The sequence below is a fragment of the Thamnophis elegans genome, chromosome 9 (genome assembly GCF_009769535.1).
Source record: "Thamnophis elegans isolate rThaEle1 chromosome 9, rThaEle1.pri, whole genome shotgun sequence".
Taxonomy (NCBI): Eukaryota; Metazoa; Chordata; class Lepidosauria; order Squamata; family Colubridae; genus Thamnophis; species Thamnophis elegans.
The window spans coordinates 56,139,474-56,167,298 of record NC_045549.1 but is presented as its reverse complement, the minus strand read 5'-3'; the positions used below and the strand labels follow the sequence as shown (position 1 = coordinate 56,167,298).

The 27,825-nt window shown below is 36.0% G+C and overlaps 1 protein-coding gene across 3 annotated transcripts in view; it reads right to left on the bottom strand.

Moving 5' to 3' along the window:
- Window positions 1-335: 335 nt before the first annotated feature.
- LCORL (ligand dependent nuclear receptor corepressor like) overlaps window positions 336-27,825 on the bottom strand; it is a 92,766-nt gene continuing 65,276 nt past the window's right edge. For 2 of the 3 annotated variants that reach the window (XM_032223898.1, XM_032223899.1), the window contains exons 7-8: window positions 17,465-22,119; window positions 336-1,877 (exon numbers count right to left, since the gene is read on the bottom strand). In XM_032223898.1, coding sequence (XP_032079789.1) covers window positions 1,753-1,877; window positions 17,465-22,119 — 4,780 coding nt within the window. In that variant the 3' untranslated portion in view covers window positions 336-1,752. The remainder of the gene's footprint in view (window positions 1,878-17,464; window positions 22,120-27,825) is intronic. The other variant, XM_032223900.1, reaches the window with a different exon arrangement.

Below are 27,825 nucleotides of genomic sequence, written 5' to 3'. Positions count from 1 at the left end.
CAATCATGTTGCTGCAAGTTTAAGGGAAGATAGACTACATATTCTGATAGGTACAAGTAGTCCTTGACCTACAACAGTTCAATTAATGACCATTTGAAGTTACAACAACATTGAAAAAAAGTGACATGACCTTTTGTCTGTTGCAGCATCCCCATGTTCACATGATCAAAATTTGGACAACTTGACAACTGATTGATATTTACGACAGTTGCAGTGTCTCAGGGTTGTGGGATCACTTTTTGTGACCTTCTGAGGAGCAAAGTCAATAGGGAAGTCAAATTCACTTACTAACTTAACAACTGCAGTGTTTCACTTAACAACCGGGGCAAGAAAGATTGTAAAATGGAGGAAACTCACTTAACTGTCTTGCTTAGCAACAGAAATTTTGGGCTCAATTGTGGTCATCAGTCGAGGGCAACTTGTAATGCCTTGAGCACTATCCAAGAAATATATGTGTGTGTTAGTCTCTCTTGCTCTAGTCTTTCTTATGTGTCCATGCAGATATCTCAGGAGAGAAGAATAAGACCTCTGCAAAGTACAACACCAATGAAGCTCTGTATAATTGACTGGCTATTTGATGATAGTCTGGCAGACCTGTCTCTGGAGAGGACAAATAGTTAGCTTTCATCCTCCACAATGGCAACACTCCCTTTTCCCTTGTGCCTAAACCAGATATTCCAAAGCTAAGTTCTTTTGAGATTTTTGCAGTCCACCAAAGGGTATCATTTAATCAAGAGAAAGTACAAAATATGACTAGGAATTAGATTTAGAGGCAGATTTCTTACTAGAAATATCATTGATAAACCCTACACGTTTCAAGTGGTACATATCATCAGCCTCCATACACCTAGGACAAAATAATTTAAGAAACATCTAATCTAGTGCCTTCTGATTGTGTCTTATACTTTCTAGAACCCTGATGTAACAAGAGAAATCTGGACATAGAAACAGGCTTCCACTAACATACCAATTGAAAGTTATCATAATGTTCATTTGAACTCACTTAATCTCTTGGCTTGAATTTTAGGCTGGAGAAACCTCACCCATAACTGTGCTAAATGTTTCTCTAGATTCTAGGCCTTATATTAGTTTTCTCTTCTTTTTTTTTCAGAACGCTAATGCCTTTCTTGCCTTTAGTAACTCATTATTCCTGTAAGCAGGGCCTCAAGGACAAGTTATCAGTTGTGCTGTCCACCAGAGGGGCAGTTTTTAGGACACTCTGCAAGGCAATTTTTAACACATAATGGAAAAACAAGGCTATGTCAAGTTTTCTGAATTTTCTCCGGTATAGTCTTCCAGGTGGATTCCCTTTTAGTCTTATTTGTTGAATCTTAAGATGGATATCTTAACATGCATGCAACTTGTCACAAATAAAGAGAAAATAAGTTCCATTGTACTATTACTCACTGGGTGTGGGGATAACATTTGGAAGCCAATATGCAACCATATGATTGGAATGGTTAGCATTCTTGAGATATTTTGATAGGCATGTCCCAAGGAACCAGTCCTTAGATCCTTCACATCAACACGGCCACCATTCTATATGCAAGCTTGTCACTAATTTGTGCATCAACAGAAATAACTCTTAGCCCATCTTGCAACAATTTCAATTAAATGCAGCCTCCAGAAAGGAGTTTGAGTGTTTAGCTCTTCAAAGCAGTTTTGTTTAGTTAGTACAGCAATGACTTGCTCAGTTTGACAATCATTCACAGTACTGCATGCTTCTCTGGGATGATGACAGATGAATTCATTTTAACAATTCATGGGATTTACTTGAGAGCTTCCATGGAGAGGCAATTGGAATGGGATCATGGAGAATTCAACAGCTCTGCTAGCAAGTCCACCCAGCAAAGACAGCCCAACAGGTTTAAGAGGACCTAAAAGAAAGGAAGACTCCATGATAACTTAATTTGCAATATCTTCACATTACAAATCTGGCAGGAAAAAGTTGAAATGATACAAATTGAGAATAATGTATTTATAATTTTAATTAAGAATAATGTTTAATTGAGAATAATGTATTTATAACTTATGTTCAATGCTGTTTTTTCTTAAAGAAATGTAGGTTGCAATTTAGCAGAGTCCCAACCTTTTCAAATCCAGAGGTTTTAATCAGAAATGTAAGCAAGTTTTTATTTCTCCTACTGACATCAATGGCAAAACCTGTCTAGATGGCCAAAACTCTCTTTTTTTCATTGGACATATTTATAAAAGTGTAAGATGATGCCAAGAATAATTGTCACTTGCTTATTAAGTAAGGTGCATGAATATACAGTACAATTCATCTTAAATCACAGTGAATTTAAATAAAAAGTCTAAATAGTTTGCTTTGTGTTCTGAGTGAACAATGTTGTATGAGGAGGAATATATAAAAAAGGGAAGCTATAGAGGGTAACTAATGAAAATGCCTAGAATCAAGCAAAGTTATAACCAGAAGCCAATATATGTTTGTCAAAAACAAATCATATCAAACAAATCTTATTTCATTCTTTGACTAAGTTGTCTAAATCAGTGGGCCAGCAAAATGCAGTGGACATTATACACTTGAATTTCAGTAAGGCATTTGACAAAGTAGACCACAAACTATTTGTTGATAAGCTAGAAAAATGTGGGATAGGCAGCTTCACCACCAGATGGATTTGTAACTGTTTGACAAACTTTGCTCAATGTGTAATCCTTAATGCAACTACATCTACATCTTAGGCGACCCGTATGAAAGGGTCGTTCAATGCCCAAAGCGTTTGCGACTCCCAGGTTGAGAACCGCTGCCTTAGAATATTGCATCCAGTTTTGGTCACCATATTATATAAAAAAATGTTGTGACTGGAAAGTGTGCAGAAAAAGAGCATCAAAGATGATTATGGGGTTGGAAGGTAAAACATATGAAGACCAGGTTGCAGGAATTGGGTATGTCTAGTCCAGTGAAAAGAAGGACTAGGGGTGATATGATATCAGTGTTCCAATATATAGTGGGCTGCCACAAATTAGACAGGATCAATCTATTTTCCAAAGTATCAGAAGACAAGACAAGGAGAAATGGATGGAAACTAATCAGCAGGTCAGTTTTCTTTGTATAAATGAAAAAGGTATCTTTGAAAAAGTAATTAGATGGGAAAGAGAACTCCAAGGCCCCAAGCAATTTATACTGCTTACACAGTGACATAATGGGTATTATTATCAGGTATCTTTTGAAAGTGTATCATGAGGCATGATTTCTTTTTTAAAAAAGAAATTACATTAACAGAGAGAAAAGTATTACAATAAGGGGGGCAGACATGTCCTGAGTAGTAAGAGATTATATACAATCAATGATAAACTGAATTAAATGATGGGTCAAATTGACATATGTCTCTAGTTCTTCCTATTCAACTTCCTGCTGACTGCAATTATCAAATATGAATTGGGGTAAACTGATCAGTATCAGATTTCCACTTCGCTTTTTCAGAACATCTGAAACATCAAATAGATTACACTACTGTCCAGAAAATGAATATCTAGGATCCTCAAATGCTGAAAAGCTTCAGTCCTAAATACAGTAATGTAGAATAAATCCCTCTGAATTCAGTGATATATATTTATTTTTATTTCCTATTTCTAAACCACCCATCTCCCTGGATTAAACTTAATACTTAAACCATTTCCTTAATATTTATGTAGTCAGTACAATTTTATCTATGCCCACTTTATATAAAGTACAGATACATGAAGCTAAGGCTGTTTTGTCATGGAATGCAGCATGAGCAGAAGAAAACGAGGGAAAGAAAATGAGATGTATCCAACAGGGAGACTCATTTTTGGTGAAGGGAAACAAAACAAGGAAAAATGAATGTCTTCTAACCTATTTAACCAAACATAATAAGGAGCTATACGGACAGATCTCTTGCTGTAATCTTGGTACAATTGCTGTCAAACTGAATCATGATCTTGACCTAGATTAGTTTCTCTCCGCATCTTCATCAACTACCTCCATAAAAAAGGGTATTGACCTGACTCTATTGAGAAAATGAATGTTGCCAATCAAAATAAAGACTTGAGTTCATTTATAATCAGTTCCATGTGAATCTGGATTAGAAGTTTTGAAAGCCCAACTAGAGCAAATGGACACAACCAACTAAAAGAATCAAGGTATTATATTTGCCTCTATGTTTACTAGGAACAATTATTCTGGCCAGATTTACTGATCTGAATATGGCAGTGCCATTTATAGAAATGGAGATATATTTTAGACGGTCTCAGCCATGGCTAAATAAATGGGTATAAATTACTAGTGTAGAAATGGGGAGACTCTCCCCAATGGAATCTTAATGTGAAGGTCAGAAGGAGCTCTAAAAAGAACTCTGGAATTTATTTATGCCATTAGGTCTTGGCAGAAAATCCAAAGGAATGATTTGCAATTTGTGTTTACTTTTTTCTTGTAAATATAGGCCTTCCTGGCAGAAAGAACCAGCAAAGATTGCGTTAAATCAACATGCCCAATTCCTCTTAGCAGACTGCATCATTTCATAAGCCTTATTAACAGCAAATGAAGGACAATTCAAATGTCATTAGTACTGCCAGGTTCGATTGTCCTCATTGGGGTAGAATAGTGTTCTCCACCTTGGCAATTTTAAGATATGTGGACTCCATCATGGTTGGCTGGGAAATCTGGGGTTTTAAGTTCACATATCTTTAACATTGCCACGGTAGAGAAATTCTGGTGGAGAAGGGTGAGGAAAGCAGAGGTTCTTACCTGCCACTGAGATACTTCCAGTGGGCTCTGGGTCTTCCCTAGTTCATCAGAAACTTCCAAGGTTTTAATTTTTTTTAGTAAAAGTTTGGTCCCTTGTGCATATACACCTAGGTGTGACACATCAGTATCCTTAATGTTTCACACCTCTTATGTGTGGAATCTGATAGGAGCCACTGGACCATGGAAGAGCAATGTGAGTATAAGAACGGGTTCCTTGAATTGTACTTAAAGAAGCTCAGTGACGTAGAAGTAACCAGTTCTTTACTGCCAATTCCGGCAATAACAAATATGGTCAATTTGCTGCTTACCTGGAAAATATCAGCTCTCATAGAGGAAATGGTTGCTCTCACAAAGGAAGCCTGTGAATAAAACCTACTGTGGCAGATTTTAAAAAGAAGCTAAAACAACCTTGGACTAAAAAGATACATCAGGGCACAAAATCAAGCTGCCTCTATACATAGTCAAGGAGAGGTAAGGGGCTGATTGCAATGTTTGGAGTGAAGCAGCTCAGAAGCTCAAATGGGTAAGTCATCAACTTAGAAAAATGACCAAGAAGTTCCATGTCAGTAGCAGCAAAGAATATGGAGGGGCCAGTGCAATCGTTAACTTTTTATCTCTGTGTTTGGAGATACCTGCAATCAGCAGGCAAGATGCAGAGTTGTCAAACAAACTGAGAGCTAGGACAGTTATTTCCCATTGCTTCCCACACATCCTAAAATATTTTTGTTGATAAACAGTGACTTCAATTCCATGGTTGAAGGATGAATTGCAGTACTGAGGCCAACTTTGTACTACCCTGTTTGTTAATAGAGTGCTACAGTTTGGAAGTGAAGTATACCTTTGCAATGCCATCTTGAAAACCTCAAGGAGCTTGTATGTGTTGATATGACTGTTACAAGAACTATCCAGAATGGGGGGACAGAGGACATTTTGCCCAATATGAAGGCATCAGTAGGCAGAACCTCCATAGGCAATGGTGCGTAAAGGACAAACCTTTTAGAAGTTTGTAAAAATGAGACCACTATAGTAGTGACCACTTGATCCTAGGATAGACAGTAAGCAGGGGCCTTTCCATGCTTGAGTTCAGTTAGATATAGTATTGGTATATTAGGTGCATCTGAAATTGAGCCTAAAGTGTGACAGTGCTGGATTTGATTGTGACGGTATGACTCTGCTGTTGATGTTCAGTGAGTCTCTGAAGATAGGGAGCTCTTGGTAGAGGAAGCCTTTAACTTGCCTGGTCTTGTTTTACTAGAGAGGATGGTGAGGATTTTTCAATGTTAATGTCAAGGGGCTAGATTCATTCAATTATTGACAAACAGCCAAGGCAGATGGCCTGATCAAAATAGAAAGTGGTTGGGTCAGGACTGATTTGAATACTGAAAGCACTGAACATTTGCCCTAGTGTAGCAAATTAGATGTGCAGGAACACAACTGCCAAGATAGAGTAGCGTTCAAACAACTGCATGAGCCTGCAGAAAGCTATGACTGGTTTGAAGTTTAAAAATGTCTTTCATATATGCTGTTCCATTTCGAGGCACTTATTTTAATCACTTCAGACAACCAACTCTACTTCTGTTAGTAGGACATACTCTTGGCACTGTATCGCAGCCATGTTTGAAAGGGACCTTGTAAAATAGCCAACAGTGATTGTCTGGGACTTTGGAACAGCAGCAAGCGAAATGGAAAGACAAAAGCCATAGATATATAATCTAAACCGTGGGTGTTTAACTTGTGGCATCATGTTGCTGTCACATGACAATTTACAATGTTTTTTCACTTTGCAGAGCTGGCCATGGCCTGTGAGTGATGCATCCGGGCCATAGACCTCCAATTTGATACCCCCTGAAAAGCACTCAAGGCCTTAGAAGCTTTTAAGACTGCTTCCAAAATCTGATGTTTAGGTTACCAGTTCTAGAAAGAATCCACTACCTCTCCCCACCCCAAAAAATGCAAATAAAGGGAAACTATGTCTGCTGAAAGGGATAAGTTTACTCTAGCGTGGAAGGAGGCTTCAAAACCATAAAGCCAAGGTTAAACTAGAAACTCGATAAAGTGACTCAATACTGCTTTAGAACTCACTGCTTTGGACAATACCAAAAAACACAGGATTGGAAGAAAAGTGGAGGGGATTGGGTCATTCCATGTCAAGTGGTCTGATGTCAGAAAAGTGCCCCACTCGACCATCATGGATTTCAATGAAATTTTGTGTGAACATGCACACATGTTCCCAATGAACATTGGTAAAGTGTTACATTTGCCGATGCAATACTTGCAGAGAAACAGGTGAAACTCGAAAAATTAGAATATCGTGCAAAAGTTCATTTATTTCAGTAATGCAACTTAAAAGGTGAAACTAATATACGAGGTAAGACTCATTACATGCAAAGCAAGATAGTTCAAGCTGTGATTTGTCATAATTGTGATGATTATGGCATACAGCTCATGAAAACCCCAAATCCACAATCTCAGAAAATTAGAATATTACACGCAATCAATAAAACAAGGATTGTACATAGAACAATATCGGACCTCTGAAAAGTATAAGCATGCATATTGCCAAGAGAAAGATGAGAAACATGAGACTGAACAATGCAGAAGAGGTGAAGGCTGCTATTGAAGCATCCTGGTCTTCCATAACACCTCAGCAGTGCCACAGGCTGATAGCTTCTATGCCATGCCGCATTGAGGCAGTAATTGCTGCAAAAGGGGCCCAAACCAAGTACTGAGTACATATGCATGCTTATACTTTTCAGAGGTCCAATATTATTCTATGTACAATCCTTGTTTTATTGATTGCATGTAATATTCTAATTTTCTGAGATTGTGGATTTGGGGTTTTCATGAGCTGTAAGTCATAATCATCACAATTATGACAAATCACAGCTTGAACTATCTTGCTTTGCATGTAATGAGTCTTACCTCGTATATTAGTTTCATCTTTTAAGTTGCATTACTGAAATAAATGCACTTTTGCACGATATTCTAATTTTTTGAGTTTCACCTGTATAGTCATTTGTTTGGCTCCATACCACAGCCTTCTACAGTATGATTCTAAGGTTCCAGCAACTTTGAAACATAATATCTCTGGCAATATTTTGTTTAGAGAAACAAAACTTGGCCATTTTCTACAACGTTTTGTGCTCTATTAAACAAAATAATAAAAACACGCTCATGAGCGATCTTCCTTTGCTCTCTCTTTGGAGCAAAGTTGGCTGACAATATTGTGGCTCGAAAAAAGGTTAAAGTTTGGGTTGTTACATCTCTGGAAGGAAAGGTATGATAAACGTGAAGCTTTTTTTTGCGTAATAATGTAACAACACAAGGTTGTCGAATATAAAATTTCATTCTCCTACTGCTTTCCAATAGTTAACAAATCGAGTGTGAAGTTGACAGTTTTTGTAAAAATGCCAAAAATAGGGTATTTTCAGCCTGCTTGTACAAAAAAAGACCTTCTGGAAACTCGGTTAAATCATTCTTATTAGAAAGAGCATGTTTCAAACCCCCTAAAAAAGGTTGGTTTTTCCATTGCTGATGTATAAAGCCCTAAAAATAGGGATAAAGGTGTACATCAAAATGCATTATTTTATATTGTGCCGTTGTTATTTCATTTATCCTGGAGTTTATAGTGTGTAATTCATTCCTTGCATGCTGTATGAATCTGTTAGTTTACTAGTGGTGCTTCTACACTAATGACAGCAGTTAAATGTGCTGTAAGTACGGTATTTTTCAGAATATAAGACGCACCTAGCTTTTGGGGAGGAGAGCAAGGAAAAAAAATCTGCTTCTGCCTCCCAGCAATTTGCCTCCTTTCAGCAAACAGCACAGATGATATACACTGTTCGTGGTGTATTTCTGTGCATGTGTGCCTGACCCACAGAAATAGCAAAGAATTGGAGAATTGTACATTATGGCAGTATATTAACACCAGAAAGTTTTCTTAAATGTAGTCACACTAACTCCTCCCAAATATTTAAATAGATATGCTTGAAAAATGACTAAGTCGGGGTCTAACTCAGCTGCCTTATCTTAATACTACAACAGGATACTGTTACTGTTATATAATCTAACAGTTGGGTTGGCAATATATAAATCATGTAACAATGCTATACCTGTTTCTTTAAATCATGCTGTGGATGTGATTGGTTGCCGTTTCCTCAATTGGCCATAAGATGGAGCCAGAATCACTGTTAGATGCTGATCTGATCTGAGTGTTTTGGAAGCTGGCTGTTAGAGGTGCCGTGATCAGCATCAGCTATTGTAAGTTTTGCAACTGCTAGCAAACTTTGTGTACTGGACTGTTTGTATGATTATGGACTACGTTATTTGGATTATCCCTTAACTGAAAGACGTTGATGACTGACTGTCTTAACCGTGTATGACTTGGACTGTTTGATGGACTCTGATACCTCTATTTCCATGAAAATAAAAGCCTACTTAAACTGCAATGTCTCTGTATGCTGATTTGTGTGTCCTCTAACAGCACTCTCACAATGCTTCTCTGAACGTACTCACTCTCCCAACGGGGAGCTTACCTAACAGTTACATTTCAGACTATACTTGTACAGATGCTGTTAAAATTGATATGGCTTTCTGCAAGTATACGTTATTCTCTGCTATTTAAGCGAAGATACAATAGCACTGGGCCTCTTCAGATCAAGCATTTATTTTAAAAAGCTTCTTCATTTTGTTAAGTTGTCTAGAACAGTAATGAAGCAGACATAAAAAATAAGTCTAATAATTTGAACATTCTATAAGCAGTTACAGTTATTGACTTGCCTCCTTGCAGCAAACAGCAAACAGCCAGTTTCAGTTTCAGCACAGCCTGATTTACACAAAAAATAAAAATCTGCCTCTGCCTCCCAGCAATTTGCCTCCTTGCAGCAAACAGCAAAAGCCCAGTTTCACTTTCAGTTTTACCACAGATTCATTAGCACATGCCTCCTGACAATCAGCTGCATGGGATTGCTGCATGCCTGCAGCCTGAAACAGCTGATGGTCAAGAGGCCAACAATCAGCTGCTTGTGCTAATCAGGCTGTGCTGAAACTGAAACAGGCTGTTTGCTGTTTGCTGCAAGGAGGCAAATTGCTGGGAGGCAGAGGTCAAAGGGTAGGGGCCGATGGGTGGGCAGGGCTACATTTGGTGTATAAGACGCACCCAAATTTTCACCCTTTTTTGGGTGTGTCTGTGCGTCTCATAGTCCAAAAAATACGGTACTTTAGTGATGCCACATGTTAGCATGTTGCGGCTATAAGATTCTGAACTGTACAGGTGTAATTGTCATATTTCTGTCATTAGCACCATATATAACTTGTATGTTTCAGATTTTGCAGCAATACACTTTATATTATTGTAACTTTCCATAATATGCGAAATCAATGTCAATGAGACAACTGGCAATCCAACTTTGCCCAAAAGCGTTGTTGGAGAAAAACTGAAGTCAACTTGACACCATTATTCTAACAAAAGTGGGCTGCATTATGTGCACAGTTTGTTCACTGAAGAAAAAAAATAATTATTAATAATCGGCAATCAGATGTTGAGCTCACAGAGGATGACCAAATCTGCTTGCATCGCAAAGCGATGTATCTGAAAAAGTATGACGTGAAGCAAAAGTCATGCTGCAACCCATTTGACAAACAAAATCACATAGCTAAACATGGGCTGTTGAAAGTCGATCTAGACATGTCCAATGATTTAAAAAGAGTGGCAAAAACAAATGTGAAGCCAGGTCAAAAGATTTGTTTCAAGTGTAAAGTCAAATACATTTCCATGGTCTAAAGCACAGCAGACTCTTCATCATTGGATAATTACGATATTGACATTTCGGACACTGCTAATCAAAGTTTCACCAATTTAGGGACTTCTCCATTAAAAATTTAGAAGTTGAGCAGTAGAGATAAAGCTGGCTATGTGAAACAAAAAATTGAACGCGTGCAGACAAAATAACGTTAGCGGTTGGAGTAGCAGCTGAAGTTATTTGATAAACTAGCGAGTCTGCTGCTAAGGAATGCCAGTCATGCCAGGATTATGCTGACCTAATCGAAGACATGAAAATGAAAATATCTGATAGTTTGACAATAATTCAATAATTAACTTTGGCCCCAAAGAGTTAGTTGATACAGGTGACAGCAAAAATGTTTGGCGTTTCAGAACGTATGTTTAAAACAGCGAGAAAAATAAAGAGAGAGGCATTTGTGTACTACCAGATGCAAAAGTTGGCAAATTGATGCCAAAGGAAATCGCTGACAGAGTTCGAGATTTCTACAAGGATGACGAATTTAGCAGGATGTGCCCTGGCAAAAAGGATTATTTCCATTTGGCTTGATGGCGTCAAGGTTCACAAACGAAAGCAGTTGCTACTGGGCAATCTGAAAGAACTTTATGTGGCATATCGACCTAGGATAAGCTGCCCAATTGTCAACTTGGGAACTGGACAGATACCCACACAAGGCTTTGGAACCTTGAGGAAGAAACCAAACTACAAGCTTGGGATCCTGAATCAAGAAACCCAGCTGTGGCTGGTATTGCAAAGCTATTAGACAAGCCCCTTATGGCGATAGGGTTGCTGGGACAAGTGCCTGAACTGGTAGTGACAATGTCACCATGGACCAACACAATATAATAATAGTAAAGATGTCTATATAAAACAAACAAGTCAAAACAATAATATAATGCATGTGACATTGCCATACAACATCCTCACCTTTGTCCCTATTTTTAGGCTTTAGAAGTCAGCAATAAAAAACCAACATTACTTTTATAGGGGGTTTGAAACATGCTCTTTCTAATTTAGCAGAGTTTCCAGGTGGTCTTTAAAAAAAAAAACGGGCTGAAAATATACTATTTTTGGTGTTTTTACAGAAACTGTCAACTTTACACTCAATTTGTGAACTATTGGAAAGCAGTAGAATGAAATTTTATATTCGACACAACTTTGTGTTGCTAAGTTAGTACACACAAAGTTTCATGGTTATCATACCTTTCCTTCCAGAGATATAACAAGCCAAACTTTAATCTTTTATCAAGCATATTTTCAGCCAAATTTGGTCCAAATTATCTAAATGGAGATCCCTCATGAGAATGCTTTTATTGTTTTTTTTTTAAATAGAGCACAAAAAGTTGTACAAGATGGCCAAGTTTTGTTTCTCTCAACAAAATAGTCCCAGAGATATTATGTCTCAAAGTTGCTGGAACCTCAGAGTCATACTGTTGCAGTATGGGGCCAAACAAATGACTATATCTCTGCAAGTATTGCATCAGCAAATACCAATTTTAATTGGGGACATATGTGCATGTTCACACAAAATTTCATCGAAATACTGGATGATCTAGCAGGGAGCCCCAGCATGTAGGTCAATGCTTTCCCCAAATCTCAAAACTGTGGAAGGTTTTGACTGGAACTCCGTGTGAGAGCCAAACCTTTGATTCAGAAAATTTCAATGAAGAAACCTGAAACAGTTCCAATCTGTACTCTAAAAGGATTTCCCTGAGCAACAGTTTAATGCTTCATTCGTATTTTTCTTGGCATAAAAAACCAAGTTCACAACAAGTATATACTATAACACAAGTATATATACCTACCGCCCACTTTTGTGTCTCTTTTAGTAGTAAAATTTTCTAACCGCCCACCGGTTCCACAGTAATGGTGATTTATAAAGTAGAGAAGTAACTTTACTTTATAAAATTTATAAAGCAGAGTTACAGCAAACCCCTACCGCCCACCATGAAAGCTGGAACGCCCACTAGTGGGTGATAGGGACCAGGTTGACTACCACTGCTATAACAACTATAGGTGTCTCAGAAAAAAAAAAGTCAAAATAGGAAATCACAGCCAATGATTAAAGGGCAAAACTTCAATTGCAGACTTAGGGCTCCTATTTTTATTTATTTTTTACTCCTTTTCTGGAAATAACCCTGTATCCTGATTTTATGTTGACTTCCAGCAGAACATAACTACTGTTTTACTTCTTAAAAAGTAAGAATTTGTTGAGAAACAAAAGGTATAGCTGTTTCCCCATACATGTTTGCCTTTTATAAATTCTATAAATAATATCTCTTTTAAATAATTTAAATAACAAATTGTCAGTGAATGTTACAATAAGTATTTTGCATTTCATTTCATATTCAGGAATATGTTTTAGAATATTTTTCATCTTCTCTTACAGTGGTAGAAAATCAGCATTTAATTTTAGATTTTGAAAAAAACTTTCAATTCTACAAAATATCAAAATCTAACTATTTTAGACCTGAAAGAAAAAAGTCCGAGACCATCTGAACATTCCTGCTATCTCTTTTCAAATGATGAAACAGGATGAGACGGAAAAAGAAATACCAACTAATATGAATGACGTGCATTTATGTACATATATGTGTAAGGAATGCTATGTTTCTGGTGGAAGCAAAGAGGCAGATATTAGGCATAAGTGTTTGCCTAATGTAAGAGTGTGTCTGAGGACACAAGGGTGTAAATTCTGCCACAGGTCTATTCTCACAAAGAGGAATTGTTTTCAGTATTAAGTGAACTATATGCTAACTCTTTATTTTCGTACTTGGTTCTTAAGTTCTAGCCTTTTTCTTTCAAAAATTTACTATGGCTCTCGGTTGTCTGCTTAATCTATAACCTCAGGTTTTCCAAGAAACTTTACAATCACAAGAGAGGACAACTGCTTGTAAAAGCAGCAAAGGAAAAGCACAGTTGGATAGTTATTCATAATGGAGAGATTGAAGAAACAAAATTTTCTCAAGCTCTGCTTTTGGTTTTATACTTTTTAAATGAACTTGGGATGTGTAATAAGTTTGTCACATTTGGACTAATCCAAAGTGATAAAATAAAAATGGATGAAGAATTCTAGAAAATCACTTCAAAGTGGATCAATAGCAGTGAAATAGATATAGTATATATTATGATCTTTTTGCCTTCTCCTGAGATGTTTTTTTGGATTTCTCCTGGATTTCCCCCATACATTTTCCCCAAGGGCCAATCAAGTCAGCAAGCCATGGATTACTATCTTTAGAATAAGCACTAATAGGTATAGATGCAGTCCTTAATTTATAACCAGTCGCTTAGCAACCTTTCAAATGACAAAGGATCTATCTGGAGGCTACTTATGACCTGGATTTGAAGTTCCAACAGTCAGTCTCCTCCAGGGTCACATGACCAAACTTTGGGCACTCAGCAACCAGGTTGCAGTTATGGCTGTTTCCTGCTGCTATGTGGCCTGGGTTTTATGAAAGCTGAAAGCTGGCATTTACTTCTCGCACAGTGCTCGCTTAACCATAGTGACTTGTTTACCAAGCACCACAATAGACAGGTTCCGTGCCATTCTAAGTCAAGGACTACCTATATTTCTAATAGCTGCAGACAGAACAGGGCTACTGCTCTCAATCAGACATCTGGGCTGGAAAACTGGAGCAAGACAGTGGTGTAAATGGGTCTAAAATAGCAGTGGACTTTTAAGGACGGTAATCTTCCAAGGCAGTATAATAAATATTGACAGAAAAGCTTGATGTCAGATGGCCTAATATAAACTCAGTAGGAGAAACTAGGTTAAAATAAATGATTCGTGTACCTTATAGAACTATTTAGTTGTTTGTCCATAACCACAGGACAGTCATTCTTTTTAGAAACACTAAGGTTGCTATCAGTACTGTACATTGTGAATTCATTTCATTTATTTTCCAATGAAAACCCCATCCCACAAGAAACACTGTCGAATCATGCCCTGATCATAGAGTTAAATTTTATACTTTTCCACTAAACACTGAGTAGAGAGCAGCAGCAAGCCCTCAAGACTGGGAAGTTGTAAGAACCTGGAAATACAAATTATATCATAGAAGACATGCTGAAATTGCTCATGAAGCTGAGAACTAGAGAGGATGCTGGAAGACAGGAAATCTAATGGAACTTGCCACCAACGATTTACAGCCACTTACATTATCATTTTTAATTTATAATAAAATTGGAAAAAAGAGTTTTGGAGGGGAGAATACTATAAAACTCATAGAAGATAAGCACTGCAGTGCCCTCGCAGAACGAAGAATTGGTTTGCTAAGGTTATAGGGACTTTTTTTTAAAAAAAAATAATGCTATAGGAGCAAGGTCATTTTGTCCTTCATTGGAAGCTCCCAACTATACTGTTGCTCTTCAAATTACAAGTTATACAGATGTTTAGAGAGGGAAAGAGAGAGATGTAGCACCAGGGACTCAATGCTGAAAGTCAACATTGATATGCTTGGTTCAAGATTCACTTTCCTTCTGCAGGACAGGAGAGGCTGTTCCAGCTGACAGCACATTCAAGTTGGCGTCTCCCTTTTGCATCGTTTCCTAGTATGAAATGTTCAAGGATACTGGATAGGAAGCCAGCTGAAATCCAGACATTCCTTTTTATTACACGTAGTTAACCGTTTTATTGAACTCAGTGGGGCTTTCTTATGATCTACCATGTACAAGGTCCATCTTATTTATTTAAGATGCAATGGCATTCTAGGTTTCTAATAATAATAAAAAGAGCTTATGCCTGTGGTTGTTAATCCCTGGAAGCAAAAATGTGAAAAACAAAAGTATCCCTGAGAAATTATCCACCCGTGTTTTGAAATACTATATGGAAGAATGAACTCTCTTGCTTTAAATACATATGGAAAATTTGGTAAGAGGATTCCATATGGTAATGCCTGAAGTGTCTTATTTTTGACCACATTCTTATGTGCTATATTCATGCAATTACTTACACTTGTGATTGAAGAATCCATTGTACAGACTGCCCTGAAGTGTGGGCATTTCCTCGTGATTTGTTGGAAAAGGAAAAGGAACTCTTAAAAATGCAACTACAACTACAACAGCTTTGAAAGAAAATGAATGCAGGGTTATCATGGAATTGTCCACCGAGTGTTGGTATATTTTCTGTAAATGCTTATGTACTGGAAACTTTGAACAACAGAGAAAACAACAAAACAAAAATCTGAAATAAACAATGAAAAACTATGAAAAAGTTATCAGGGTTTGTTCGTTTGAAAGATGCATGACTATTAGAGATTTGTGCAGTGCCTAGCACTGTCTCCCAAAGTTGCAAGATCTAAACCTCTGGGAGAGCAAATCTAAAGCACTGCCAAGCCAAATTGTCTTAAACTACCTTTTTATCAGTTTTTAAGAAGGGCTCTCTGTTTGACTGCTGTGAAGGCTAAATTGGTCAAGTCACTCATCTCTTCTTTCATTTTAAAGTATATAGGCAGCAGAGTAGCAGTTACATGGGCCTCTGCTGGTCTCTGATCCCCCCACTTCCTTTTGCTGAAGTGGGGGGACAGGCTATGCAATAGGGCCCAGGTGGAGCTGGAATCCTGTTGAAATTTTAGGGATATCAATGAAAGAGGCTCCATCTCTGGGTGGCAATCTAACAATCCTAGCCTTGAAAAAAGTAGACAGTCATGAGAGAGCTCTTTGTACACGTTAGAAATAAATCAATGGGAATTCCATGTTCTGATAGGGGATCCTGAGTTGGATTTGAATTTAAGGTATTTGAAGGGCAGAGTCCAAATTGAAATATCCCTCTCCTCCTCTAATAACCCTGCATGCTTAAACAATACTGCTGCTCTTCTGAAAAGAAAAAGCAATTAATTCCATACAGCAGCAATTCCCAACCTTTGCAGCTTGGCGGATCTGCTGGAGGGGGAGAGAGTGGAACTGGACCATGTAAATGGCAGGCTGGCATGTACGCAAATACAGGCATCTATTGCATGAGTGGCAGGCCGGCGTGCACAGCTCAACGTGAAAACAGCACCACCAGTGTGCACATGCATGAGTGCCCGCCACTTGTGCAAGATGAGTTACGTATGCGCACACACATGCATGTGCTCCAGCCAGCCAGTCGTGGGGTCCTATTCCGAATAGGCCACAGCCTGGGACCTACTGGGGACACCTGCCATACAGCATTTCTTTTCTTCTATTTCTGGAGGGCAAAAGCAACCCGATGTTTTGCATCGCTGTTTTAATTTGTTTTATTTAACAGCGTCATTAAACAAAACACGGGACAGAATATTCTATTTTCGATTTAATCACTACTAGATGCAAATTTTATTGCAAAACACCTAGTCCTTTTCCCAGTTTGGCATAATGCAGTGTTTTTAAAGTTTGCTCTCCGTATCTTTTTTTATTGAACTTCCATCCCACCTACACATATCACAAAGTCAGTCAATGTGGCACTTGGCCTACTTCTTTCCCTCTTTTTAAATTATAGGCCAAAAAATATAAGGAATATGTAATTCAATAAGGAATATGTTTCAGCCTCGTGGTATTGTCTTTCCCTGATCAGAAGAATGGAGAATTTGGTAATACATTAACAATTATTATGAATTAAATAAAAAAAGTAATTTTTGCATAATACAGACTTTTGGAATAACCAATTGTCTCATCCCCCTCCCAGACAATTGAGGCAGAAAGGAAGCCTACTCTACCCCCTCAAATAACACTTTGGGGTGAATGACACCCCTTCAGATCTATTACACTTTCCTGGCATAGCTTTTCTGGACTTTTCAGAATGCAGTATTAATAAAAATGAACAGAAAATCTTTTAAAAACACTATTTAAGCTGCATGATCAGCAATGGGAAGTTTTAGACTGTTGCCCTGGTTTTGTGAAATCTATTTTCCTATACTTAGCTTTTGCTTGAATTATTTCACCTGCATGTAAAGTTAATAGAAGTTTGTCAAGGGATGAGAGGGAGATGAAAGAAACTTACCCAGGTGGTATTTTGGGTAACAGTTTGATATTTGGCCAGTACTACATAACCGCTTCTTATTCCTTTTTCTTCTGTTCAGCTCAGTGAACTTGCATTGCGTCTTCTTCCGCTTCCTCATTTTTTTAGGGGTCTCGATTGGGCCATCCTCAAAAGCGACACGTTTGCTTGACTTCTTGACTTCATTGAGCAAGCTGGAATGCCTGCTTCTGTTAGAAGCCCCTCCATTCCTTTCATCATTTTCAGCCATACTCTGCTGAACACAGGGGGACCTCAAAGGGCAACCATTTTTTTCTGGGCAATAGATGTGGCTGCTGCAATGTTCCATAGATTCTGAAGTAGAGATGGCAAAGTTCTTATTAAACACATGCTGTTTATCCACTGGATTAATTTTCTTCAAAAATATTCGACAATCCTTAAAAGTCTGCCCTCTCCGTGCACTTTCATTACATTCATTAGGGGCATGTGCTTGTCCAATACTTTGCTGATTGCTGTACTTGGATTTACTACTTGGCCTACAGTTTGAGAGTGAGTCACACTTTGTGCTGAGGTCAGACAATTGTGTATCTTGTTGAATAAATGCATCTCCGATTTCATTTCCAGTTGCTGAAGTGATTCTGTAAGATTCCAACAAAGTTGTTGGCTGAGTTTCTACTGGGTCATTCTCAAGGCTTGTACATAGTTTGTTAAGTTTCCCAGTTGCATCATTCAAACACTGACTTTGGGAGAAGAATCGCAAGTTTTTCTTTTTTGATTTCCAGTCAGATGTTCCATGATTATACAGTTTTTTCACTTGTCGCCATCGATCATGTTGCAAGTTCTCAAATTTAGTTCTCAATTTAGTTAAGGTAAAGCTATGCTCCCTGCTTAAGACTTGAGATCTGACAATTTTATGTAGAAGCTGCAACTTTCCTGTTGATTTTGAAGGTGTGGACAGTGCAAATTTTTTAAAGTGCTTTCTCAAAGGGCTAGTATTACAATCATTTTGTCTTGTTCCCATTTTGAATTGGCTTGTATTGATTACTTCAAAAGGATTACGAGCATTTTCTTTTCTGACTAGTGATAGTGATTGTGTTTCTGTTGTTTGCATAAACCATGCACATAAGTCATCTATGCTGCATTTTTTCTGGAAAAGCATTCTTATAGGTGAATTTTCCAGTTCCAAAATGCAGGAGTCCAAAGGATTTGATACTTCAATGCTACTATCTTGTTCAACATGACATGTTCCATTATATGGCCATTTCTCATATTCTTCTCCATTCTCCATTCTTACATGCAACCAAGTCTTAGTTATCTGGTCATATCTACTGTTTAGTTCTTTTAACAAAGAATCATTAGAAATGGAAGGATCCCACCATCTAAGGGAATTGGATGAAATTAAAGGATCCAAAGTAATATCACCAATGGATCTGGATTTACTATTCTCAGAACTATTTTTTGCATTGTCTGCCCTTGTATTTATTGAGGTATTTTTGGGTGGCATTTTTGAATGCTTTACTTTGCGATCTTTACTATTTTTCAAACGGAGTTTACACGGTTTCTGCAAAAAGGCACGTTTACAAGAAAATGAGCTAGAAGATGCTGATGAATGTACAAAAGGCAATGATGGTCTTCTAAGGGAGTGTCTCAAATGAGTTTCAGACCTTCTTGAAGCAATGATAATCTTGGGTGAAAAATTCCCTGCTTCATCATTGCAAAGGCTTTTAAAATCATCGCTTTTATTGCATTGCTTAGGATCCTTCTTAGATGGCTCACAAGCTTCTTGTTCTAAGGGAGGCAGACAGCTGTTGATACACACTTTCCTTTCCTGAGATGAAATCTGATTAACAGTCACTGATATGCCAGATATTTTTACTTTTGCTGGTCTGCCAGGTTTTCTAATTATATTTAAAGGCTTTTGGTTTGGTCTGATATTGCTGCAATGGGATGGTAGCACAAGGCTGCTTTCTAGTGGTCTAACATCCTCATAGCCACATGTAGAGGTTTTTTCTTTTGTAGAATATTGCATAATTTTAGATTCTGGCAAGTTGTTCCTGGCATCTGAGCTCAGTGTTATTTGATCAAGGTCACATACAACACTGCAGTAGCTGTGAGGTTCTGGTGCAGTTTTAACTATATTTAGGCTACCTTCAGAAACACACCTCTTAATCCTTCGAGATCTTCCAAAAACAACAGTCACTGTAATATTTTTGTAAATGTTCTCTTCCTCTAGACATTCCATGTTAGAATTGGCATTTTTTGCAACACCAATGGAGTCCTTCCTATGACTACCATTATTACTCACATCAACTTTTGGTTTGGGAGGTCGTCCAATCGGACGCTTAATTTGTTTTACAACCTGAGGACCAATTTTTTTGGGTCTCCCAGGTTTTCTTTTCAGGGAGGATCCAATGTTGCCTTGTTCCACAGGTTCTTCCTTAGGCTTAGGATTGGTTACAGTGGCAACTGTTGTAGGAAAACCAGTTCTCATTTTATTTGTATCTGTATTTTCGTTATAGCTGCATTTATCAATAGATACTTTTTCATCAGAATCCTTGGCCTCCAACTGTTTTCCCAACAGCTTATTTGTTTTCTCCTGAAGAGAATAAAGATCAATGTTTAATTTGGATGAATCATTCACAGAGGTTAGTGTGTACTTGATTCCTTCACTGCTATTAATCTTGGAAAGGAACATAAGTTTTATAGGGCTAGTGTAATTCAATGTTGATGAATTATCCTCCAAATGAGAATTTCCTTGGGATTCTTCCTTATTTAAGGTCAACATATTTGAATCTAATATTGAGGGTTTCAAAAGTCTTTCATATCCTTCTTCACAAGATACATTTTCTTTTTTTGGCATACAATCACTTCTGTTGCTATTTCTAGCTGGTAAATGACTTTGTGATAACACATATTGCCCCTTACTTCCAGTTTCACTCATGCTAGTAAGAAGGCCAATTTTAGATTTACTGTTCACATCAGAATTTTGAGCGTCTTTCACTTTGCCCAATATTTTATAACCATTACACATGGGCTGTGTGGCCTTTTGAGCCATATTTATTGTATCTTCCAAATGCTTTACAACAACATGTAGACTGGTTTTCTGCATAATCTTATTTATATTTTCATTGCTACATGACTTAGCTTGAAAATCTTTGAGAATTTTATCCCCTTCTATGCTAGCAGCAGGTTTTGATTTTATGTTTTTCCTTAATAAAAAATTATTTGCTACATACAACGAGCACCATTTAGGAGAGAAAATATTATGTCTGGTTCTCTCCAGGCCTCTATCATAATCTCCTTTCACACCAGCTGGATCCACATCTAGTTCAAGTCCACATTGTGTTTTAGCCAAAACCGTTTGAGAGGTTGTAGAACTGTTTGCTGCAAATGTTACAAAATCATAATTGGTTTCTGAGCTGATGAGAGGTAGTACTATAGTTTCTTCTTGACCTAGTGGCAAAAGCTTCGACTTAGAAGAAAATGTCCCATCTTTATTTTCATAGCCTTGTACATCAAGCTGTTTTAATGTATTGTATTTGTCATTTTTTGTATATTTTTTAACTTTTCTCTGTGAATTTGCCTTCTTTCTTAAGAAAGTTTCATCAAGGCTAGCCAACTCTCTTTTGATTTGCAAAGACTTTCGTCTAAATAGACATGAATTGGGAGAACTATGCATTGCAAACAAAGTTTCTTGTCGTTTGCGAAATCTTGTTTGGATAATTTTATTTTCCATTTGCTTATCATGTTGATTCAGTAATTCTGTAAAATTGTAATCATTGGTCTTAGCATCATGTAAGAGAGATGTAATGAAGTTCCGTAATTTAGAATCGGTTTCTGTTCTTCCATCGCTCTTAGGTAATTTTGCCAATATTTCTGTATCAGTAGTTTCTATTGATTTCAACTTCTCATTGATTCGATCCATTAAATTCTGAAATACATCAGCATTTTCAAGCTTTTCAAGCTTATCAGAAATTGTAAGGCTATTTTCTTGATTCACAGTTGCAATGCCTTCCTGCAGGTTATCGGGCACTTCTGCAAGATATGTTTGATATGTTTGATTTTTCTCCTTGTGTTCAGTGGGAAATAGTGAAGGAGGCTGGTTATAGGGTTTTTCAGGTGTGTTATCTTCAGCCAATTCCTTTGGAGAATTGTACCCATCAGCTTCCACAGGAGACAATGGCGGTGGTGAAGGGCTGCGGCCTTGGCTACCCCTATTAATTTTTTCCCCCCTTGGAAAGAGGTATGTATACAAATCTGCCTGGATAGAATGGATCTTACATAGTTGTAGCTGTTTGGGACAGTGCCCATGAGGATGGCAAAGCAAAGAATTTTCTTTGTTCATTATTGTGTTAACAAAGCCTGGGGCCATTGAATGGCATGTCAAACAATCCTTATTTGGCCTTATATTTTGTGAACGGCACCTTTTCATCAGCATGTTGTCATCACAACTGAAGCCTGGAATATGAATCTCATCTTCCTCTCTCTCAGAATATTTAGGGTAAGGCAGTTGACTACTGCAACCTGAATAACATGATTCTTGGATGAAAAATTTCAACATGGCTAAAGTCTGATGCCAATGATATGAACATAAGGAAGTCAACACCTTGTTTAGAGTAGAATTTCCTCTTTCCAATTTAGTTGTTTCCTCTAGTTTTGCACCAGCAGCTGTACTTGAACTGAAAACATAAAGCAGATCGAAACAAAAAGTAAATTACAATTAAATATGGAACATATGATAAAAAACCTAATGAAAATATGGTATCATTCAAAGCTTATAAAAATGTTATATTTATAAAAATGTTACACTTCTTCTCAATGCATTTTGTAAACACATTGTAAAGGGGAAAAAAAAACTTAGCAAAAAAGCTTAGCAAGATGTGTTTCCATGTAATGCATTCCGTAGCATTCTGTTTACTATTTCAAGAGCAATTAAAGATTTTTTTTTAAATCCAACAGTTTAAATAAAGAAATTATAGTTATGATTCTAACTATATTTTAATCATACACAAACTATATTGAAATCAACAAGGACTCAGATGTCTTCTGTATAAATTCCACTTTAAAGTAAGAAATCCCATGTATCTTAAAAGAACATTTTGGGATATATACCTGGCACAGAGATGACATATGTACAAGACACATTTTTTGTACTTGTGTCATATTTATGGAGAAAAGTGACAGTTTGTTGAGCAAACCCTTATTTTTAATAATGATATTTAGGATTAGGGAGGAGAACATATACAAATTAAATGCCATTTTGAAGCTTTTCTATGAGAGGTCCAATGGAATAAAAACCAATTCTTTTTTAAGATCTTATTTTAGAGGGAAAGTATACAATTAAGCAAATTAGTATATTTAATTCCTTATTACATTAATGAAAATAAAAAAGCTTCTTATTCTGCCTATGCTTAACTTAATCTACCTATGTGCTTAACTTGATCAATTCCTTGAAAATAAGTATCTTCTCAGAGAATCAATTCTTTTTAAGTCTTTGCCACAAAATATTTCCCTGTCTTTCTCTTGTTGTGTATAATTGGAATTTAACCTGTGGATTTCCTAGGACACTGAGGGACAAGATTAACAAACTGTAATATATAATGTATACTTTTCTGGTAAACTAAACTATATACAGAGCTCTATTTTATTAATTATTAAAGTGGCTTTCAGATGTCAGATATATATTTATCTGTATATATTTTAGTTTATAAAAAACTATATACACACAGTGACTACACACACCCACACTCACACCATTATGTGTATAAATGTGTCTTCCTCTAGAAGTAAATAAGTTAAGTTAGCTATAACTAAGAATTCACCTACACCTACTGCCTGAAATATTCCAACTACAAAATATTAAAAATTGTTACTACTTACCAAGTCATTAATTCAAACTGAAAATTGTTCACAACAAAAAGTAAATAGTGATTTAACGGGGGAATTTGCATAATGTAGCCTCAAATATTAATGTCTATCAATAGTTTTAAATGTAAGTAATATACAATTCTGTTTCAGAAAAGTAATGTATTTCAAACAGATCACCAAACTCTGAACATGACACACTATCCCAGCAATGGTGAAATCTACTCCAAAATTACAACCATATGATAGTAATCAATCCTGTCTAATCAATTTAAGAAATGACTGTTTTGATTCCTGCCTTTCTGAAGAAACCAGTTAATAGGATGCAACATCAATAACGTGTCTTTGGAAATCTGTGTAAAATCATATTAAATTTCCATTATCTCCAGCTAAATTATCTCAGGGTTCTACCGATTAGGTTGACAAGTCACTGCTAATCTGAGAATTAATCGGCATTTAGATGACTGAATGATGTGATCCTTCAAAGGGGGACTCTATCTACAAAGTATGAATGTTTCTTTGCAATGGAAGTACTGACCATAAAGAGTTATTCAAAGCAGGGCTGATGAAACTATTTGGTAAATATATTGTAGACAAAAATGATAAATCTTGCTCTTAACTCTGCATGTATCACTATATGTTCACACAGTATGCAAGCATGTAGTATAGAAAGGGATATCTCTTATAGTTCTTCAGTAATCTGTCCCTTCACAATCTTTATTAAGGTTTATTTGCTGATCCTCAGTTCACACATTTAGTAGAAATGCATATACTATGGTGTGTGTGTGTGTGTGTGTGTGTGTGTGTGTGTATGTATGTATGTATGTATGTATGTATGTATGTATATATATATATATAGTGTATGTGTATGTATCAACAATTCAAACTTCATAATCTTTTCCTCTCCTATATGATAATAGAAAAATTGTAAAGTTATTAAATAGAATGTGTTTATTAACATATTTTGCACCATAAAAGTCACACAATTCTGAAGTTCTGGAAACTGAGGCTCAATTGAACTATGCAGTCTGCAAATGAAAATTTATGAACATAATTTAGTATTAATTTATAATTATAGTTATAATGCTACAATTCAGTTTCTTAAACTTAACAAACCAAGGGCACAATCATGAAGTCTTACTGCACAAAGAAATATGTAGATGTGCAAAAGAGCAGCACTTTATCTATTAAGTTATCTTTCCTGGTGTCTAATGTGCCTTGCTTTATAGTTCAGTCTGCACTGCCATTTTACCAATAAAATTAGGCCCATAGAGTAAATCAAGTAAGCCATCATGAAGCATTTTTCTTTTACTGAATGACGAATCAATCACACATCAGTGTTGTAAATTTATGTGCAAAAGCATTGAAGTGCTTTACTAAAAATTACAACATAGAAACACATTAAGAAATTCATACAATCAGATCTGGAAATATAACAACACAAAGAGGAAACAGAATTACAGTACATGTACAACACAAGACAAATACATGGAATTCATTAGAAAATATTGTAATAAATAATTCATGAATTATAGTGCAATTGATTTATGCATAAATAGAACTAATTGCCTAGATATTGGTTATTAACAAAATCTGTCAAAAATCAAGGCAGCCACAGAGTATTACTAAATTACTGCAACAATGAAAATACTGCAATTTAAAACAAAAACAAAACACAAATACAAGTATTTGTACTGTAAACAACTAAAAAAAATCAGTCTCACTAAAGTTATTATACAATTTAATGTAATATAAAATAGTCATTAGCTACCAGAAATGGTTTAATTTACTGAGCAGTAGTTCTAAAAACAGAGGCACTGTTTTTTTTCTTTTTAATATAAAATACTTGAGAAACATTCAAATAAATAGAAAGCAAGAAGGCCTGCTTTCATCTTCATTTAAAAGTCTACTGAAATATGAATTTTCAAAAACTTGTCAATTTCTAAGTAGTGACTGGTAACTGAATTTGAAAAATTATAATTTAAAATTATAATTTAAATAGCCTTTTGAATGGATACAATGGGGCAGATGAGGGGGGAGTTTATGTATTTCCCTGCTTTTCCTCAGTTGTATAATCAAAGATTCAGCCTATTCATTACAAATAATTAACGTTTCTTTTTAAAACTTACAGATTGAACATTATCTACAAACTATCAAAAAATATTTTAATATACTATTTCTGGCCAAAAATAAATACAAGTACGAAAATGCTGAAAATTAATTGTAACATTACATACAAAACTACCACAGTTAAAGTCAATAGCAAAATGATCCCTGATTTTATGAATCCTGTTACTTTTTGGTCAGGCCACCATTTAAATGATATTAAAAGAGTACTGCAATTTGTCTTTGATATAGACCTGAATTTAATATTGTCTAAAACATTTAAAAAAACGGCTGGGAACAAGCAAGTCCCAATCGTGAATGGGTGTATTCTTCCTCCTTCCTTGATCATCCTATCCTTATCTCATAACCTTCAGGAATAAGCTGGGGGAACTAAGGAGTTGTAACAGGAAGTTGGATGTAAAAGCTTTGTATCCCAAGTCCACACATCAAGCAATGAACCACAGATCCTAGCAGTCCTCCAAATAAACCTGAAATCTTGTTTTCTATTGGGGAAATATATTATTAATGAATAATCTTAATCCTGATGAACATATGGCTTAGTTCTTTAAAATGAAGGATGACCTTGACAAATGTTAATCTCATCTGTGGTATGACTTTTAATTTTTGAGCTTGTTTTCCATGCAGTTGAGCTGAAGAAAATTCAGCACAGATCACATAAATTCTCAATGAATTGATTACATGGTTGTGTTGCTTTCATTTGTAAGTAACCCCAATTTATTAGGGGTCAAATCTCTTCCTAGTCTATTCTGAAATTACCAAGTTGAATGACATCTTCAAAAAGTATCAAATGTGAATATACTATAGACAGTACAATTCACAGAATTTAAAGAATGAACTCTTATATTAAGTGAAGTTAAACATATTCAGTCAACCATATATGGGAAAAAGAACAATTTTGGAAATATTAATTTTCCTCATATAAAATCTAGTTTTTTCAATGAAAAATTGATGTCTTCATTCATATGTAGAAATGGTAGGAAATGATAAAGTTATGTAATATATAAAATCAAATGAGTATGGTCCTTCTAGTAAGCAATTGCTTACCCACAGTGAAACTACTGTAGAGCTCCAGAGAAATTTATTCCTCCCTTTGCTCCCTAACTAAAGATGCATTGAGGCATATGATCGATCGATCAATCAATCAGTCAGTCAATAACTGCAAGTTTTTGAATTCCCACACTGATAGATATTTGATAAAGATAACACAAATGCAAGAACTTGTATAATTTTAGTAAGTAGTGCAATTGCCTAGGAATACATGAAAAGCATGCAAACCTTTTAATTCCCTTGAAGCTCAAAGGTCTGTTAGCACAAGGTGAGCACATTTCTTTCTGAATCCTACTGGATTTTCTCTGTGAGAAGGATCATTTCCAATTATGAGTTATCTGAAGATCATTCAAAAACTGTAATATAAAGCACTGTCCTCTGAGGTTTCATATATATATATATATATATATATATATATATATAATCTGTGTGTGTATTACATACATATATATATATATACATATATATGTATACACACACGCACAATAGTTCTTATATTATAAAATAAATAAAATGAAATGTCCAGCTTCCATATAGTAAATACACAAAGAAATTCTAGTACTGAAAATTCAAAACAGTTTTTACTGTTTTTTAAATCGGTAATTCTATCAAGACCCTGAACTGCAAGATTTGGTTATTAGCAAAATGATGATGTATCGGCCCACCAAAATGAAAACCTGATATTCATTTTGATAAACTGAAAAAGGTTTGAAATGTCACAGCAGCGAATACGTTACTGTTATCATGAGGTTTTCAGTAGGAGTGTTAAACAATCCTTAAATAAATGTAAGTAGTCATAAAACCAACTAACTACCAGCACACTTAAATTAATATAACCATTTTCAAGCTCATTCTGTGCACATTATGAAACATGCTCTAATATGCATTCCAACTTTTCTCTTCAACCCTTATAAGTTAGCTTATTTTCTATACTAAAGGAAAACCATTTTATGTATGCCTTTAGTATTCCATCTCATTTCATAGTTATTCTATCGCTACAACTAAATTTGTCAGTTTTTACAAGCATATATTTTGTAAACACCAATTTCTTGCTAAACCAACAATAACATTTTAATAATCCAGTTTTGTTGCTAACACACTTTTAAAAATGAAATATTTACTTTATATCCAATGTTACGCTCTAATGTACTTTCTTTTTCATTGTCTGGTTTTAACTAATACTTCATATCAGTTTCCACATTAAGAAACTAGAACTGTCCTCTTCCCTTGATTTGCTTATTTTCAGTTGCGAGCGACTTCTGAAAATATTTTGAGAGGATAAATGCCCTAAAAGCACGAATCATGTATTTTCTTAATAGGATGGATTACTGAGCTAGCGTCAATCT